Source organism: Salmo salar, unplaced genomic scaffold (assembly GCF_905237065.1).
Source record: "Salmo salar unplaced genomic scaffold, Ssal_v3.1, whole genome shotgun sequence".
In the NCBI taxonomy this organism is placed as follows: Eukaryota; Metazoa; Chordata; class Actinopteri; order Salmoniformes; family Salmonidae; genus Salmo; species Salmo salar.
The window spans coordinates 43856-64874 of record NW_025548036.1 but is presented as its reverse complement, the minus strand read 5'-3'; the positions used below and the strand labels follow the sequence as shown (position 1 = coordinate 64874).

The 21019-nt window shown below is 40.2% G+C and overlaps 1 protein-coding gene across 1 annotated transcript in view; it reads left to right on the top strand.

Moving 5' to 3' along the window:
* The first annotated feature begins 3486 nt into the window (after window positions 1-3486).
* Window positions 3487-21019, top strand: part of LOC123732609 (NACHT, LRR and PYD domains-containing protein 12-like) — a 28745-nt gene continuing 11212 nt past the window's right edge. Inside the window, exons 1-6 of the mRNA XM_045711880.1 lie at window positions 3487-3604; window positions 9629-9748; window positions 13569-13697; window positions 16417-16545; window positions 18596-18831; window positions 18997-20797. Coding sequence (XP_045567836.1) covers window positions 3522-3604; window positions 9629-9748; window positions 13569-13697; window positions 16417-16545; window positions 18596-18831; window positions 18997-20797 — 2498 coding nt within the window. The 5' untranslated portion in view covers window positions 3487-3521. The remainder of the gene's footprint in view (window positions 3605-9628; window positions 9749-13568; window positions 13698-16416; window positions 16546-18595; window positions 18832-18996; window positions 20798-21019) is intronic.

The window sequence follows — 21019 nt, the reverse complement described above, 5'->3', positions numbered from 1 at the left end:
CGTTAGCACGTCTAGCTCGTTAGCCCGTCTAGCTTGCTTGCTTAGTTAGCTATGTAGTCCTCTCTTATCTATGTTGGTTGTTAGCTGTACTAACTGATATGTGTTTAATTGTAAGGGACACTTCATGTTTTATGGATAATACGGAAATGTACAGAGGGGTGAGCTCCATTCCTGACAGGCTGATCAGATTCAATCAGGATGCTGCCTAGTTGGCTGTTTCTATAGGTAAAGTTAACTGTATGGGTGCAGATTAGCTGCCAGTGTTTTATAGGCTGATACATATACTGTATCCAGAGTTGGTGAGCTCTATTCCTGACAGGATGATCAGATTCAATAGCAGCCTCAGAGGATGTTGCCTTGTAGGCTGTTTCATATGTAAGGCACCTAGCATGTGGCCAAATGCTGAAGATTGTATAGATTAGAACAGGACTGTGCATTTTTGTGTTTTTTTTTTCTTTACTGTAATTGTGTTTTATTTTTACACATTTGGAACCAAAGGCCATGTATGTTGGATTTGTTGTTGATCACTGGCAGCAATTTCAGGTTGCTAAAAAAGCTTTTACTGAAGCAATTCTGTCACTTCCTGTTTGTTTCTACTGTACATTCTATAAAGTAAAGATGACTCATTTTGAATGGTGCCAAAGCAAACAAACAAAACAAACACAAAATGCCACAACCAAACAATATGATGCATGGAGAGAGTCTTCAATGAATGGGGAAGTGGGGTATTTATCCCGGGACACACCCGAGCCAAGGTGTGTCCCATTTCGCTAACGACCCTCCAGGCTCCGCCCACCGACATCCTATTAAGGAAAACAAAGAGAAAGAATTCGGCAGACAGAGTGGGAGGGTCGTCACAGTATGTTGCCAAAAATGCACACATTCGACACTCAACACAAAAATCTAGAGTGGTTTACAGCTATTATACTAAGTGGTTTACAGTAAAATCTAGAGTGGTTTACAGTAAAAGGAAACTGAATTATAAAAAACAATGGATTTTATATTGTCTATTGTCTGCAGGTAGAACTGAAACATGAAAAGTAATGCAGTTTATGTAATGCCATCAACTGTTAGTATTTTGAAAGTCGTTGTGCTATGATTGATTATATGTTCCTCTTGGATAGAAAACATGTGTTAGTGTTTTGACAGAATGGACGTGGTCCATTCTGGACGACTTGGTCAAGTCAAATTCAATATATCAATATTCATATATTATACTTCTACATTTAACATTTCATATGATAATGTAATTGTATCATAGTTCCACTATAGTGTAGTGATCCTCTACATTTCATATGATAATGTAATTGTATCATAGTTCCTCTAAAGTGCAGTGATCCTCTACATTTCATATGATAATGTAATTGTATCATAGTTCCACTTTAATGTAGTGATCCTCTACATTTCATATGATAATGTAATTGTATCATAGCTCCACTAAAGTGCAGTGATCCTCGCTATATGAGCCACTTCACAATTCCAACCAAGTGACCCAATTGGTGCCAATGGCGCGATGCGTAGGTTGTTGGCCTTTTACATGTGCGACCTGGGTTCACTTCCCTGCCCAGCTGTTTGCTACATTGGTGTCAGAAGTGGTATGGTGTCTGTGAGGTCATCAGAATGGACCGGATGTGTGAGGGGTCTGAGTAGTCGAAGCACGGGACTAATTAATCTAACCACACTGTCCAATTTCAAAAAGGCTTTACAACGAAAGCAAAACATTAGATTATGTCAGCAGAGTACCCAGCCAGAAATAATCAGACACCCATTTTTCAAGCTAGCATATAATGTCACAAAAACCAAAACCACAGCTAAATGCAGCACTAACCTTTGATGATCTTCATCAGATGACACTCCTAGGACATTATGTTATACAATTCATGCATGTTTTGTTCAATCAAGTTCATATTTATATAAAAAATCAGCTTTTTACATTAGCATGTGACATTCAGAACTAGCATACCCACCGAAAACTTCCGGTGAATTTACAAAATTACTCACGATTACTCACATTTTGCAATATTCTGAGTAGATAGCCCGGCCATCATGGCTAGCTATTTTGACACCCACCAAGTTTGGCACTCACCAAACTCAGATTTACTATAAGAAAAATTGGATTACCTATGCTGTTTTGGTTCCAAATAATCCATAGTTATATCCAAATAGCTGCTTTTGTTCTTGTGTTCAAGACAGTATCCGAAGGGTGACGCCGGCGTGTATCGTGACAAAAAATTCTAAATATTCCATTACCGTACTTCGAAGCATGTCAAACGCTGTTTAAAATCAATTTTTATGCGATTTTTCTCGTAAAAAGCGATAATATTCCGACCGGGAGACCTTGTTTTTGTTCAAACACTGAAAATAGAAAATGGAGTCTTCACATGCACGCGCGCACCAGTGTCATTGTTCTCAGAACAACCACTTTCCAAAAGCCCTACTGTTTTTCGCCCAGGGACTGCAGAGTTATCATTCCCCGTTCTGGCGCCTTCTGAGAGCCTATGGGAGCCTTAGAAAATGTCACGTTACAGCAGAGATCCTCTATTTTTGATAAAGAGGCTACAGAAGGCCAAGAAATGTTCAGACAGGGCACTTCCCATATAGAATCTTCTCAGGTTTTGGCCTGCCGTATGAGTTCTGCTATACTCACAGACACCATTCAAACAGTTTTAGAAACTTTAGGGTGTTTTCTATCCAAATCAAATCATTATATGCATATTCTAGTTTCTGGGCAGGAGTAATAACCAGATTAAATCGGGTACGTTTTTTATCCGGCCGTGAAAATACTTCCCCCTATCCTAAACAGGTTAACAAACAGTGTCATATTATTATTATTATTATTATTATTATTATTATTATTGTTGCTGTACTGTCTATAACTACCTTAACAAACAGTACTTATTATTATTATTATTATTGTTGCTGTACTGTCTATAACTACCTTAACAAACAGTGACTTATTATTATTATTATTATTATTATTGTTGTTGCTGTACTGTCTAGAACTACCTTAACTAACAGTGACTTATTATTATTATTATTATTATTATTGTTTCTGTACTGTCTATAAATACCTTAACAAACAGTGACTTATTATTATTATTATTATTATTATTATTATTGTTGTTGCTGTACTGTCTAGAACTACCTTAACAAACAGTGACATAATTATTATTATTATTATTATTATTATTGTTGTTGTTCTGTCTATAACTACCTTATTTAACTAACAGTGACTTATTATTATTATTATTATTATTATTGTTGTTGCTGTACTGTCTAGAACTACCTTAACAAACAGTGACTTATTATTATTATTGACAGTTACCATGGAGATGAAATGTCACACCTACAAGTTAATGTGATGCATTAAATCACCTGACTGTTTCTATGTCTGTTAGTAAATGTTTTATTTATCAAAGAGATAATGAATAAATGAGAACAATTGACAATCAAGAATTAGTTGTTACTGTGTTAACCACAACCAACATGCAGGATCTCTGTTTAGGGGTCAGTGCTCTAAAATGAGTCTCTCTGGGGAGAGAGAAGAGGGGGGCCCTGCCTCTAAAATGAGAATCTCTGGGAGACATGACAACAAAGCTAAGAGGTAAGATGACAGTTTTATGAATAATTTATTAAGTTTATTTCCAAAATAAATAGCTATGTTAAGATGAATGCAGTTACTGTAAATCTCTCTGGATAAGAGCATCTGCTAAATCAGGGGATCTCAATCCGGGGTCTGTGGAGGTACTGCAGGGGCTCTACGGCACCCTGACTGTACTCGTTGCAATGTAACACATTTGATAGAATTTTCACATGACACGACCACTTTTCCTACTCTTAATTATTGCCTAATATAATGGAATGCATATTTTCTTTACCAATTCTGATCGTTGTTACAATAACAATTTTGACAATTTTACCGTTATATCAACACACTCTTCACTCCCGTTTAACAACTCTAAATAGCTTTAGCATAGTAGGCATCAAGTCCCTTGCCAATAATGTTGCCTACAACGTTGCATACAATGTTCATTTTCATCAAACACATATTACGCCCGAGATGCCTTCAATTTGCCTAATTTATAGCCATGCCCAATTTAGGATTATTTTTTAACAACGTGATGTTGCGCTCCAAAGGGATATCTTGAAATAACATGATGTAGATAATTAAATAATCAAAAGAAAAACGTGTTTATTTTACACTTTTACAGTGGGGGAAAAAAGTATTTGATCCCCTGCTGATTTTGTACGTTTGCCCACTGATAAAGAAATGATCAGTCTATAATTTTAATGGTAGGTTTATTTGAAAAGTGAGAGACAGAATAACAACAAAAAAATCCAGAGAAACGCATGTCAAAAATGTTATAAATTCATTTACTACCAGCAGCATCCTAGTTATCCTAGCTAGTCGGTACAGCTAGGTAAGCTAGCTAGCTACTCTACCAGCAGCATCCTAGTTATCCTAGCTAGTCGGTACAGCTAGGTAAGCTAGCTAGCTACTCTACCAGCAGTATCCTAGTTATCCTAGCTACCAGTACATCATCACCGGCTGCCTGCATTTCTTGTGGACCGATGGAGCTCCCCAGTTGTTTCTTCCACCTGTTCAATCCCGTGGAGGGCTTGTCCCTCTATCGTTGACGGATGCTGGCTACCTCTGTCAGGTTCTCCTCTCTTCACTAGATGGACGGTAACTTTAGTGTTTAACCCCTCTGTATCCAAGGACTAATCTTTTGAATATTATTTTCAGGGCGCCTCAAGTAGGCTGGACACATGACGTTTTTTTTAATTCTCAGCTGCCTCACCAATGTCTGTAGGTGAATTAATAACTTTTAATTGCTAAATATTTTCAATAGATGGCAGCATAAGACCACGAAGCATCAGTTATAGGCTACAAGCAGCAATATGATTGAAATAAAATAGCATGCAACCACAGACTATATGTCCCCTGATTTTCTAAAATGGTCACTCATTACTTTAGTTAGCTATATATCTCGTATTAGGCCTGTGTTGCTTTTGGGAGAGCAAATAAATAGTGACTATAGCAGGTATTGAACCCCTGGTAAATGATCACTACTCAGAACTTCAACCTCAGTATACATACATTATGAAACATCATCTTAATATCTGATATTGCGAGTAAACAACCTCGGAATAGAAAAGATGAGCATGTCTTCCAGCCCGCCAATAAATGACATAATTCAACCCTCCCGGTTAGTAAATTTACCTCAACATTTTACCTTTAAATTAAATTTACCTCCACATGCCCCTGGCTTGCTCGAGAAGGCAGAGCGGGTCGATGCTGGTTGATGAATTAGAGAATGAATGTACTGGGAAAATATGTTTTTCTCGACCAGAGGTGACTGAATTAATGTTCAGGCTTAATGATAATCGTTATATTAATGAAGTGTAAAACATGAGCATAAAAACAGGGAATAATAAACATCAACGATCGTTATATTACTTCACAGTAATCTGTTAACCTCTTGGGGCTAGGTGGGACGCTAGCGTGCCACCCGTGGTGCACTCCATCAACAGCAGGTGCATTTCAAGAGCGGCAAATTTGAATCCAAATAAATGTCAAAATTAAAATTTTTCAAAAATACAACTATGTTACACCATTTGAAAGATAAACATCTCCTTAATCTAACCACGTTTTACGATTTCAAAAAGGTTTTACGGCGAAAGCATAAATTTAGAGTATGTTAGGACAGTACATTTACAAGAGTTGTGTGTAATGTTTTGTCAAGTCAAAGACAGGGTCACCAAAACCATAAAACCAGCTAAAATGATACACTAACCTTTTACAATCTCCATCAGATGACACTCCTAGGACATTATGTTAGACAATGCATGCATTTTTAGTTCTATCAAGTTCATATTTATATACAAAAACAGCGTTTTACTATGGCATTGATGTTGAGGAAATCGTTTCCCTCCAATAACCGGCAGTCAAGTCAGCGTCACAAATTAAATAATTAAAATTAGAAAACATTGGTAAAATATTATATTGTCATTTAAAGAATTATAGATTTACATCTTTTGAACGCAATCAACTTGCCAGATTTAAAAATAACCTTACTGGGAAATCACACTTTGCAATAATCTGAGCACTGTGCCCAGAAAAATACGCGTTGCGATACAGACTAGACGTCATGTTGGGGAGATCTAAAATCGAAAATACTATGTAAATAATCCATTACCTTTGATTCTCTTCATCAGATGTCACTTCCAGGTATCACAGGTCCATAACGAATGTAGTTTTGTTCAAAAAAGCTCATCATTTATGTCCAAAAATCTCCGTCTCGTTAGCACATGATGTAAGCCAGCCGGACTCTCGTCATGAACGAGGGGAAAAATATATTTCCGTTCGTTCAAACATGTCAAACGTTGTATAGCATAAATCATTAGGGCCTTTTTAACCAGAACATGAATAATATTCAAGGTGGACGAATGCATAGCCTTTTATAACGTATTGGAACGAGGGTACCCAACATGAAGTAGCGCGCCAGGTGTCTAATGGGACATCACCGTTCCATGGCTCTTGTTCGGTCAGATCTCCCTCCAGAAGACTCAAAACACTTTGTAAAGGCTGGTGACATCTAGTGGAAGCAATAGGAAGTGCCAAAATATTCCTAAACCCCTGTGTTTTTCAATGGGATAGGTTTAAACTCAATACAACACATCAGGTATCCACTTCCTGTCAGAAAATGTCTCAGGGTTTTGCCTGCCAAATGAGTTCTGTTATACTCACAGACACCATTCAAACAGTTTTGGAAACTTTAGAGTGTTTTCTATCCATATATAATAAGTATATGCATATTCTAGTTACTGGGTAGGATTAGTAACCAGATTAAATCGGGTACATTTTTTTTATCCAGACGTGCAAATGCTGCCCCCTAGACCCAACAGGTTAAATGCTTTTTCAGTCCTTCCTCTTGCGTTAGCAGTGTGGAAATGGACAGAAAGAAGCCACACAGGAGTTTTCCTGTGAGGGGAGTGGCGATGCATCCAGGGAAAAAGCTAAACTAGTATTCTGAAATATCATTTGTGGTCTTATGCTGCCATCTATTGGAATTATGTAACAACTGCAGTAGTACTGAAACATGTGTTATTCCTTACTAGAGTAGTAATTACTCAGAATTACTAGTTCATTTTATCACTTACAATCATAAAATAACAACTTATACCATAACAAACAATTAAACTGACATAAACCAAAATCACTATATATGTTGGGGACCCCTTCCCGCTCTGATCCCGGTAACGGGATTGCTTGACAAGATACCATGGCGGGAAATTCAAAACTGCATGAATCAAATAATTTCCATTTCTCAAGCAATCAACTATTTTTCACCATTTGAAAGATAAACATCTCCTAAATCCAACCACATTGTCCGATTTCAAAGAGGTTTTACGGCGAAAGCATAAAGTTAGGTTATGTTAGGAGAGTACATTGAAAATAGCTGTGTGTAATGTTTTGTCAATGCAAAGACAGGCGTCACCAAAAGCAGAAAACCAGCAAAAATTATGCACTAACCTTTGACAATCTTCATCAGATGACACTCCTAGGACATTATGTTAGACAATACATGCATTTTCTGTTCCATCATGTTCATATTTATATCTAAAAACAGCATTTTACATCGGCGCGTGATGTTCAGAAAATGTGTTCCCCCAAAAACTGCCGGTGAATTTTCTAAAATACTCATTATAAAACGTGGATAAAATATTAAACTGTTATTCAAAGAATTATAGATTAATATCTCGTGAAAGTAACCGCATTGACAGATTTCAAAATAACTTTACTGGGAAAGCACACTTTGCAATAATCTGACTACTGCACTCAGAAAAATACACTAGGCTATACAGTTAACTGGCATGTTGGAGTCATCTAACATCATAAATAACATTAGAACTATTCCCTTACCTTTAATAATCTTCATCAGACGGCACAGGAATCCCAGGTCCACAACAAATGTTGTTTCTTTCGACAAAGTTCATAATTTATGTCCAAATAACTCCAAGTTGTTCCATGTTGTTAGCGCTGTTCGGTAGGCTACTCAAAATGTAGGGCGGGGAGGGAAAAGTCACGACAAAAAGTAAAAAAAAAAATCTATTTACGTTCGTTCAAACATGTCAAACGTTGTTTAGCATCAATCTTTAGGGCCTTGAGAACGTGAAACGGATAAATATTTCAACAGGACCTCTCCTGTGTCTTGATAAACGTTTGAAATACAAAGTCTCATCTCACATGAGCGCGCAATAATGAAGTGACGACATCCCAGGGACGTCAACTTCCCTTCCTTCTCATCCGGTCTCTGTTCATCATAGACGCTTCAAACAACTTTATAAAGATCGTTGACATCTAGTGGAAGCCGTAGGAAGTGCAAAATGAATCCTTTGTCACTGTGTGTTCTATTGGCAATGACTCAAAGATAGTACAGCCACAAAATTCTAATTTCCTGCTTGTATTTTTCTCAGGTTTTTGCCTGCCATATGAGTTCTGTTATACTTACAGACACCATTCAAACAGTTTTTAGAAAATTCAGAGTGTTTTCTATCCAAATCCGTTAATAATATGCATATCCTAGCTTCTGAGTTGGTGTAGGAGGCAGTTAAAAATGGCCACATATTTTTTTCAAAATTCTCAATACTGCCCCCTAGCCCTAACTAGTTTTAACCCACTGTTCCTTGGCTGTCATTGAAAATAAGAATTTGTTCTTAACGGACTTGCCTAGTTAAATAAAGGTAAAATAAATAATCTTCTGTATACCACCCCTACCATTTCACAACACAACTGATTGGCTCAAATGTATTAAGAAGGAAATTAATTAACTAATTAACTTTTAACAAGGTACACCTGTTAATTGAAATGCATTCCAGGTGACTACCTCAAAAAGCTGGTTGAGAGAATGCCAAGAGTGTGCATAGCTGTCATCAAGGTGGCTACTTTGAAGAAACTCAAATATAAAATATATTTTGATTTGTTTAACACTTTTTTTGGTTACTACATGACTCCACATATGTTATTTCATAGTTTTGATGTCTTCACTATTATTCTACAATGTAGAAAATAGTAAAAATAAAGAAAAACCCTGCAATGAGGAGGTGTGTCCAAACTTCTGACTGGTACTGTACATATGGACATACTATGAAGTATGTGCATCAATAGACTCTGAAGGATTCAAGTGGAACTGAGATGAAGTGAATCAGTAGGCCTATGTGATTATGTTACAATTAAGTTACACTTGTTAAATCCACTTCAATCAGTGTAGATGAAGGGGAGGAGACAGGTAGGAATCAAGAATGGTCCACACAAAGGACATCCAGCCATCTTGACACAACTGAGGGAAGCATTGGAGTCAACATGGGCCAGCATCCCTGTGGGACGCTTTCCACACCTTATGTGTCCATTTCTTAATGAGTTGAGGCTGTTCTGAGGACAAAAAAAGAGGGGGGACACTCAGTATTAGGAGGGTGTTCTTAATGTTTTGTACACTCAGTGTATGTCTTTTGCTTTATGTAATGCCATATATTTTAATGCTTTATGTAATGTATTTAATCTATTGATATATAATTTTGATACATTTTGAAATGTAGTTACATGGTGATTCATTATGTTTTTCAGAATCCCCAACCAAACTCTGAGACCAGTCTCTCCAGTACCCAGTCATCTGTCCATGAAGAGTGACTCCTCTATGCATCATCCTGTACAGTTTAGTGATGGATCAGGGACCTTTGACCCCAGGTAAGTTACCGGTCAGAATTGATGATATTACTATTGAAGAGGAGAACCTTCAAGATCTGAAACCAGATGTATTTTGTGTATCTGAGTATATACTGTAAAGCATCTGCTTATCATTTGTTGTTTATGTCATATATTTTTTATACAGTAAGTGCACAAAACATTATGAACACCTGCTTTTTCCATGACGTAGATTGACAAGGTGAATCCAGGTGAAAGCAATGATCCTTATTGATGCCACTTGTTAAATCCTCTTCAATCAGTGTAGATGAAGGGGACCAGACAGGTTTAATAGGGATGCATCGATATGACATTTTTGGCCGATACCCATATCCGATATTGTCCTTGCCAAACAACCCGATATCCGATATTTTCCTTGCCAAACAACCCGATATCCAATATTTTTCTTGCCAAACAACCCGATATCCGATATTTTCCTTGCCAAACAACCCGATATCCGATATTTTTCTTGCCAAACAACCCGATATCCGATATTTTCCTTGCCAAACAACCCGATATCTGATATTTTCCTTGCCAAACAACCCGATATCCGATATTTTCCTTGCCAAACAACCCGATATCCGATATTTTCCTTGCCAAACAACCCGATATCCGATATTTTTCTTGCCAAACAACCCAATATCCGATATTTTCCTTGCCAAACAACCCGATATCCGATATTTTCCTTGCCAAACAACCCGATACCGATAACCGATATTTAAAATTTTAGCTGCCTTCTCAGCATTCTACTACAGTTAAATAGTTGAAACACACACACACACACACACACACACACACACACACACACACACACACACACACACACACACACACACACACACACACACACACAGACCAAAAAGTTATTTTGTTGGCATTTACGTACAGTGAGGGGAAAAAGTATTTGATCCCCAGCTGATTTTGTACGTTTGCCCACTGACAAAGTAATGATCAGTCTATAACTTTAATGGTAGGTTAATTTGAACAGTGAGAGACAGAATAACAACAACAAAAAATCCAGAAAAACGCATGTCAAAAATGTTATAAATTGATTTGCATTTTAATGAGGGAAATAAGTATTTGACCCCCTCTCAATCAGAAAGATTTCTGACTCCCAGGTGTCTTTTATACAGGTAACGAGCTGAGATTAGGAGCACACTCTTAAAAGGAGTGCTCCTAATCTCAGTTTGTTACCTGTATAAAAGACACCTGTCCACAGAAGCAATCAATCAATCAGATTCCAAACTCTCCACCATGGCCAAGACCAAAGAGCTCTCCAAGGATGTCAGGGACAAGATTGTAGACCTACACAAGGCTGGAATGGGCAACACGACCATCGCCAAGCAGCTTGGTGAAAAGGTGACAACTGTCGTGTCTTTGGCTATGCCGGATTAAGTGATATGACATGCTAACTTAGAAAATGATTTCTCTGTAATTAATATTACCTGATTAAGCTAATCATGTAAATGTAATTAACTAGAAAGTCGGGGCACCACGGAAGAACGTTTATAGAGCCGTTATCTTCCGAATAAACTCTTAAAATACTTAGTAATATTTTACATCGATAGCAGTCAATGTTAACCCTTGTCTTATTTTCAGTCTCATAATGAAAGTTGTAAATTCTTGGTTATCTTCACGAAACCTGGCTAACAAGTTGAATCAGCAATACAAAATTGGGTTTAATTATTTATTTACTAAATACCTAACTAATCACACAGAATTACAAATACACAGAATACAATGATGTCATACAGAAAACATCCCTGGTGGACGGAACCTGTATGAAAGCTGGTTACACAAAGGAAAGGGGGTTGGGCTTGAATGAAAGAGCGGGAAGATTTAGGAACAAAGAAACAGCAGCTATGCTATCGTAAATACATTATCTTATGCATTCTAAATTACCGCCCATTTGGAAAAGGAAAATGCAATAAATATTTACTCTGAGCTGCGCTTCGGTAGATTGGTCGTAGATGCTGGCCGGGTTGGCCAACAGACCTTCCGTACTCGGAAGTACTGGAACCACCTGGTTATCTTTTCGTCAAAGGATTATATAGTGGAGAGGGGGAGGGAGGTGTTTCATCGTTTATAACCCCTGTCTCTTCACAGGGTTGGGCCACTGATCGAGCAGGGCACTTTCCTTATGAAAACCCAAATCTCTCATTCGGAAGCTAAAATTACATTTCATCTCCTAACAAACATTTTCAATATCAAACATTTCAATTGCATAACAATTCCATGTGACTCTGATAACTACTGGGCGTATACTTTCTCAGATACAGTTTATGTCGTCCTGTCAACAGTCATAATGTCTCAGATGACAACCGAACTGACATACATACTCATTACGTTCCCAAGCATATTTCCAACTGGTTTTATTAACAAAATATGTGGTACCTTTCCCCATTTGTTTGATGTTCCAAGACTCTCTATATTTAACACAGGCTATTCAAGTCCTTCAGTAGATTCAGAGAGGGGGAGAAAGGTATTTATGGGGGGGGGTCATAAACCTTACCCACAGGCCAACGTCATGACACAACAGTTGGTGCGATTATTCGCAAAAGGAAGAAACACAAAAGAACTGTCAATCTCCCTCGGCCTGGGGCTCCATGCAAGATCTCACCTCGTGAAGTTGCAATGATCATGAGAACGGTGAGGAATCAGCCCAGAACTACACGGGAGGATCTTGTCAGGCTGCTGGGACCATAGTCACCAAGAAAACAATTGGTAACACACTACGCCGTGAAGGACTGAAATCCTGCAGCGCCTGCAAGGTCCCCCTGCTCAAGAAAGCACATATACATACCCGTCTGAAATTTGCCAATGAACATCTGAATGATTCAGAGGACAACTGGTGAAAGTGTTGTGGTCAGATGAGACCAAAATGGAGCTCTTTGGCATCAACTCAACTCGCCCTGTTTGGAGGAGGAGGAATGTTGCCTATGACCCCAAGAACACCATCCCCACCGTCAAACATGGAGGTGGAAACATTATGCTTTGGGGTCTTTTTCTGCTAAGGGGACATGACAACTTCACCGCATCAAAGAGATGATGAATGGGGCCATGTAACGTCAAATCTTGGGTGAGAACCTCCTTCCCTCAGCCAGCCACCTCTGTGATTGCCAACAAGGGTTTTGCCACCAAGTACTAAGTCATGTTTTGCAGAGGGGTCAAATACTTATTTCCCTCATTAAAATGCAAATCAATTCATAACATTTTTGACATGCGTTTTTCTGGATTTTTTTGTTGTTATTCTGCCTCTCACTGTTCAAATAAACCTACCATTAAAATGATAGACTGATCATTTCTTTGTCAGTGGGCAAACGTACAAAATCAGCAGGGGATCAAATACTTTTTTCCCCCACTGTATGTCGCCATTACCATTAAAACATAATCAAAACCTATTTATTTTACTTTCTTGCTGCCGGGCGCACCGATTTGTATCAAGAACTGCAACGCTGCTGGGTTGTTAATGCTCAACAGTTTCCCGTGTGTCTCAAAAATGGTCCACCACCCAAAGGACATCCAGCCCACTTGACACAACTGTGGGAATCATAGGAGTCAACATGGGCCAGCATCTCTGTGGAACGTTTTCTACACCTTGAAGAGTCGATGCCTTGACAAGTTGAGGCTAATTGTAGGGCAAAAAGAGGAGGGACACTCAGTATTAGGAGGGTGTTCTTAATGTTTTGTACACTCAGTGTATGTTTTTTGCTTTATGTAATGCCATATATTTTAATGCTTTATGTAATGTATGTAATCTATTGATATATAATTTTGATACATTTTGAAATGTAGTTACATGGTGATTCATTATGTTTTTCAGAATCTCCAACCAAACTCAGTCTCTCCAGAGATCAGTCTCTCCAGTACCCAGTCATCTGTCCATGAAGAGCTACTTCTCTATGGATCAGCCTATGCATTTTAGTAATGGATCAGGGACCTTTGACCCCAGGTAAGTTACCGGTCAGAATTGATGATATTACTATTGAAGAGGAGAACCTTCAAGATCTGAAACCAGATGTATTTTGTGTATCTGAGTATATACTGTAAAGCATCTGCTTATCATTTGTTGTTTATGTCATATATTTTAAGACACTGTGTTTACAAAACATTATGAACACCTGCTCTTTCCATGACGTAGATTGACAAGTTGAATCAAATCAAATTTTATCAGTCACATGCGCCGAATACAGTGAAATGCTTTCCTACAAGCCCTAACCCACAATGCAGTTTAAAAAAGTATGAATGAGAATAAGAGATAAAAGTATAGAGCAGCAGTAAAATAACAATTGCTAGACTATATACAGGGGGTACCGGTACAGAGTCAATGTGCGGGGGCACTGGTTAGTCGAGGTAATATGTACATGTAGGTAGAGTTATTAAAGTGACCATGCATAGATGATGACAGAGAGTAGCAGCGGCGTATAGGGGAGGGGGGGGGCAATGCAAATAGTCTGGGTAGCAATTTGATTAGGTGTTCAGGAGTCTTATGGCTTGGGGGTAGAAGTTGTTTAGAAGCCTCTTGGACCTAGACTTGGCGCTCCGGTACCGTTTGCCGTGCGGTAGCAGAGAGAACAGTCTATGACTTGGGTGGTTGGAGTCTTTGACAATTTTTAGGGCAATTCCTCTGACACCGTCTGGTATAGAGGTCCTGGATGGCAGGAAGCTTGGTCCCAGTGATGTACTGGGCCGTTCGCACTACCCTCTGTAGTGCCTTGCGGTCGGAGGCCGAGCAGTTGCCATACCATGCAGTCATGCCACCAGTCAGGATGCTCTCAATGGTGCAGCTGTAGAACCTTTTGAGGATCTGAAGACCCATGCTAAATCTTTTCAGTATTCTTTGGGGGAATAGGTTTTGTCATGCCCTCTTTACGACTGTCTTGGTGTGCTTGGACCATGTTAGTTTGTTGGTGATGCGGACGCCAAGGAACTTGAAGCTCTCAACCTGCTCCACTACAGCCCCGTCGATAAGAATGGGGGCGTGCTTGGTCCTCTTTTTCCTGTGGTCCACAATCATCTCCTTGGTCTTGATCACGTTGAGGGAGAGGTTGTTGTCCTGGGACCACACGGCCAGGTCTCTGACCTCCCTATAGGCTGTCTCATCGTTGTTGGTGATCAGGCCTACCACTGTTGTGTCATCAGCAAACTTAATGATGGTGTTGGAGTCGTGCCTGGCCGTGCAGCCATGAATGAACAGGGAGTACAGGAGGGGACTGAGCACGCACCCCTAAGGGGCCCCCGTGTTGAGGATCAGCGTGGCGGATGTGTTGTTACCTACCCTTACCAGCTGGGGCGGCCCGTCAGGAAGTCCAGGATCCAGTTGCAGAGGGAGGTGTTTAGTCCCAGGGTCCTTAGCTTAGTGATGAGCTTTGAGGGCACTATGGTGTTGAACGCTGAGCTGTAGTCAATGAATATCATTCTCACATAGGTGTTCCTTTTGTCCAGGTGGGAAAGGGCAGTGTGGAGTGCAATAGAGATTGCATCATCTGTGGATCTGTTGGGGCTGTATGCAAATTGCAGTGGGTCTTGGGTTTCTGGGATGATGGTGTTAATGTGAGCCATGACCAGCCTTTCAAAGCACTTCATGGCTACAGATGTGAGTGTTACGGGTCGGTAGTCATTTAGGCAGGTTACCTTAGTGTTCTTAGGCACAGGGACTATGGTGGTCTGCTTAAAATATGTTGGTATTAAAGACTCGGACAGGGAAAGGTTGAAAATGTCAGTGAAGACACTTGCCAGTTGGTCAGCGCATGCTCAGAGTACACATCCTGGTAATCCGTCTGGCCTTGCGGCCTTGTGAATGTTGACCTGTTTAAAGGTCTTACATTGACTGCTGAGAGCGTGATCACATAGTCGTCCGGAAGAGCTGGTGTAGTTGTATTCGATCTCAGTCCTGTATTGATGCTTTGCCTGTTTGATGGTTCATTGGAGGGCATAGCAGGATTTCTTATAGGCTTCCAGGTTAACTCAGTAACACTTTTAGAATATTGAGGTCATATGAAAACATTGTCCAAAACTCCAAAATATACCGTAACCCTAAAGATATTTATTTATTAAATGCATTTTAAGTTATGTAAACCAAAATGTTTTTCTATGTAGGCATCAGTATTTTGTCTCCCCCATACCCCAACTTCTTATCTTGCCAAATTTTTAAGGAGTTTTGTTTACACACCTCCTTGACAGTTTTGTTTACTCCCGCTCCTTGAAACATGAAAAGCTATGATCCCTTGTTGATGTCACTTGTTGAATCCACATCAATCAGTGCCAGGCGCACAGATTAGTGTTAAGACCTGCAACGCTGCTGGGTTTTTCCACGCTTAACAGTTTCCCATGTGTCTCAAAAATGGTCCACCACCCAAAGGACATCCTGCCCACTTGACACAACTGTGAGAATCATAGGAGTCAACATGGGCCAGCATCTCTGTGGAACGATTTCGACACCTTGAAGAGTCAATGCCTTGACGAGTTGAGGTTAATTTTAGGGCAAAAAGGTGGGGGGGGGGCACTCAGTATTAGGAGGGTGTTCTTAATGTTTTGTACACTCAGTGTATGTTTTTTGCTTTATGTAATGCCATATATTTTAATGCTTTATGTAATGTATGTAATCTATCGATATATAATTTGGATATATTTTGAAATGTAGTTACATGGTGATTCATTATGTTTTTCAGAATCTCCAAGCAAACTCAGTCTCTCCAGAGATCAGTCTCTCCAGTACCCAGTCATCTGTCCATGAAGAGCTACTTCTCTATGGATCAGCCTATGCATTTTAGTAATGGATCTGGGACCTTTGACCCCAGGTAAGTTACTGGTCAGAATTGATGATATTACTATTGAAGAGGAGAACCTTCAAGATCTGAAACCTGATGTATTTTGTGTATCTGAGTACATACTGTAATGCATCTGCTTATCATTTGTTGTTTATGTCATATATCTTTTATACAGTGAGTGAACAAAACATTATGAACACCTGCTTTTTCCATTACATAGATTGACAAGGTGAATCCAGGTGAAAGCTATGATCCCTTATTGATGTCACTTGTTAAATCCACTTCAGTCAGTGTAGATGAAGGGGAGGAGACGGGTTAAATAATTAGCATCAAGCCTTTAGGTACGTCACTAGATGTTTGTTGTTGTTGTTGTTGTAATGTGTAATTTCTTGTAACTGAGTTTATTAGAGGAATTACTGCACCCTCCTTTATCTCTGTAGTGGATGGTCTACTCTGCCAGAGGATCAGTATCTCTCTCTCCTTTATCTCTGTAGTGGATGGTCTACTCTGCCAGAGGATCAGTATCTCTCTCTCCTTTATCTCTGTAGTGGATGGTCTACTCTGTCAGAGGATCAGTATCTCTCTCTCCGTTATCTCTGTAGTGTATGGTCTACTCTGTTAGAGGATCAGTATCTCTCTCTCCTTTATCTCTGTAGTGGATGGTCTACTGTGTTAGAGGATCAGTATCTCTCTCTCTCCTTTATCTCTGTAGTGGATGGTCTACTCTGTTGGAGGATCAGTATCTCTCTCTCCTTTATCTCTGTAGTGGATGGTCTACTCTGTTAGAGGATCAGTATCTCTCTCTCCTTTATCTCTGTAGTGGATGGTCTACTCTGTCAGAGGATCAGTATCGCTCTCTCCTTTATCTCTGTAGTGTATGGTCTACTCTGTTAGAGGATCAGTATCTCTCTCTCCTTTATCTCTGTAGTGGATGGTCTACTGTGTTAGAGGATCAGTATCTCTCTCTCTCCTTTATCTCTGTAGTGGATGGTCTACTCTGTTGGAGGATCAGTATCTCTCTCTCCTTTATCTCTGTAGTGGATGGTCTACTCTGTTAGAGGATCAGTATCTCTCTCTCCTTTATCTCTGTAGTGGATGGTCTACTCTGTCAGAGGATCAGTATCTCTCCTTTATCTCTGTAGTGGATGGTCTACTCTGCCAGAGGATCAGTATCTCTCTCTCCTTTATCTCTGTAGTGGATGGTCTACTCTGTATCTCTCTCTCCTTTATCTCTGTAGTGGATGGTCTACTCTGTTAGAGGATCAGTATCACTCTCTCCTTTATCTCTGTAGTGGATGGTCTACTCTGTTAGAGGATCAGTATCTCTCTCTCTCCTTTATCTCTGTAGTGGATGGTCTACTCTGTTAGAGGATCAGTATCTCTCTCTCCTTTATCTCTGTAGTGGATGGTCTACTCTGCCAGAGGATCAGTATCTCTCTCTCCTTTATCTCTGTAGTGGATGGTCTACTCTGTATCTCTCTCTCCTTTATCTCTGTAGTGGATGGTCTACTCTGTTAGAGGATCAGTATCTCTCTCTCCTTTATCTCTGTAGTGGATGGTCTACTCTGTTAGAGGATCAGTATCTCTCTCTCCTTTATCTCTGTAGTGGATGGTCTACTCTGTTAGAGGACCAGTATCTCTCTCTCCTTTATCTCTGTAGTGGATGGTCTACTCTGTTAGAGGATCAGTATCTCTCTCTCCTTTATCTCTATAGTGGATGGTCTACTCTGTTAGAGGATCAGTATCTCTCTCTCCTTTATCTCTGTAGTGGATGGTCTACTCTGTTAGAGGATGAGTATCTCTCTCTCCTTTATCTCTGTAGTGGATGGTCTACTCTGTTAGAGGATCAGTATCTCTCTCTCCTTTATCTCTGTAGTGGATGGTCTACTCTGCCAGAGGATCAGTATCTCTCTCTCCTTTATCTCTGTAGTGGATGGTCTACTCTGTATCTCTCTCTCCTTTATCTCTGTAGTGGATGGTCTACTCTGTTAGAGGATCAGTATCTCTCTCTCCTTTATCTCTGTAGTGGATGGTCTACTCTGTTAGAGGATCAGTATCTCTCTCTCCTTTATCTCTGTAGTGGATGGTCTACTCTGCCAGAGGATCAGTCCAGGTGTGCAGTGTGTCAGCAGGTTCTGAGGGATCCGGTCTCCATCACCTGTGGACACAGGTTCTGCAGACAGTGCATCACCAGATACTGGGAGAAACCTGCTCCTTCAGGAGACTATGACTGTCCTCAGTGTAGAAAGAGATCCAGAACACTTCCTGTACTACAGCACCTGAGGGAACCCAATGATGCAAGAGGCTCTGAAAACAGTAAGAACACTTGCAGACCTGTGCTAAGTCAATACCTCAATATGATTTAAATGTAGTTAACTACAATAATATGAGATAATATAAGTTACTGTAGTTGTGGAGGCCCACATTTCATCCTGTCAATGACTGTGTCTGATACACATCCCTTTTACTCTTCCCTTGTAGTGGATGTCAGCCTGCAGAGAGCTATAGTAAACCATAAAGACAGTCTGAAAAGGAGGTATGAATGTGTGATAGAAGGTATGGAAACAGCAGGGAACCAAACTCCCCTCAACAGGATTTACACAGAGCTCTACATCACAGAAGGAGATAGTGAAGGTGTTAACAATGAACATGAGGTGTGGCATCTAGAGACAGCATCCAGGACACCAACCTCACATGACACAGCAATCCACTGCAATGACATCTTTAAACCCTTACCTGGCCAAGAGAGAAGCATCAGAACTGTGCTGACGAAGGGTATCGCTGGCATCGGAAAAACAGTCTCTGTGCAGAAGTTCATCCTAGACTGGGCTGAAGGGAAGGCAAACCAAGATGTGGAGATCATATTTGTGCTTCCTTTCCGGGAGCTGAACTTGATCAAAGATCTCCAGTACAGTCTTCTCAGACTTTTAAATGACTTCCACACAGAACTAGACATAGGCAATGCAAAGAAACTCACTGCCTGTAAAGCTATATTCATCTTTGATGGTTTGGATGAAAGCAGACTTCCATTGGATTTCCAGCACAATGAAAAGGTGTCTGATGTCACTCAGACATCATCTGTTGATGTTCTGCTGACAAACCTCATCAAGGGGAATCTGCTTCCCTCTGCTCTCCTATGGATAACCTCCCGACCAGCAGCAACCAATCAGATCCCCCCTGAGTGTGTTAACCAGGTGACAGAGGTACGAGGGTTCAATGACCCACAGAAGGAGGAGTACTTCAGGAAGAGATTCAGTGATGAGGACCTGGCCAACAGAATCATCTCACACATAAAGACATCAAGGAGCCTCCACATCATGTGCCACATGCCGGTGTTCTGTTGGATTTCTGCAATAGTCTTTGAACACATGTTGAGTACAGACAAGAGGAGAGAGATGCCCACGACTCTGACTGAGATGTCCATACACTTCCTGCTCATTCAGACCAGCCTGAAGAACCAGAAGTATCATGGAAGAGATGTGATGGATCAAGAGGAGCTCATGGAGTCAGATAAGGAAATTCTTCTGAAGCTGGGGAGGCTGGCGTTTGAAAATCTGGAGAAGGGTAATCTCATGTTCTATGAAGAAGACCTGAAAGAGTGTGGCCTTGATGTCAAAGAAGCCTCAGTGTACTCAGGAGTGTGCACACAAATCTTTAAAGAAGAGTCTGTGTTATTTCAGAGAGTGGTGTACTGCTTTGTTCATCTCAGCATTCAGGAGTTTCTCTCAGCTGTCTACATGTACCATTGTTACACAGCCAGGAACATGGATGCACTGAAGCCCTTCCTCAAGAGAAAGTCTAGAGGTGTGTCTGAAGAGCTAACCTTGCATGAGCTGCTGAAGAGTACCGTGGATAAAGCCTTGGAGAGTAAGAATGGACACCTGGACCTTTTTGTCCGCTTCCTTCATGGCATGTCACTGGTGTCCAATCAGAAACTCCTACGAGGTCTGGTGACACAGACAGAAAGCAGTCCGGAGAGCGTCCAGAAAACAATCCGGTCCCTTAAGGTGATGCAGAGGAAGAACATCTCCCCTGAGAGGTGCATCAATCTCTTCCACTGTCTGATAGAGATGAAAGACCATTCAGTACAGGAGGAAATCGAAGTGTACTTGAGGTCAGAAAAGAGATCCAAAAACCTCACACATGCTCAGTGTTCAGCACTGGCCTACATGCTGCAGATATCAGAGGAGGTTCTGGATGTGTTTAACCCAAAGGAATACAAGACATCAGAGGAGGGTCGTAGGAGACTGCTCCCAGCTGTGAGAGGCTGCAGGAAAGCTCTGTAAGTATTACTGTAAATATCGCACACCAAAATAAATTGTAGTTATAACAGTATTTTCATTGGCTGACTGTCTCTGTAAGTACTCATGTGACTATCCCTCAGACCAAACTTTACTGAATGTAGGAACAACAGTATTTTCATTGGCTGACTAAACTTTCTATCAGCTGAAAACTCTTAAACTACAATACAAACTGATCAGTAAAGTTGTAGCATTGAGCCATG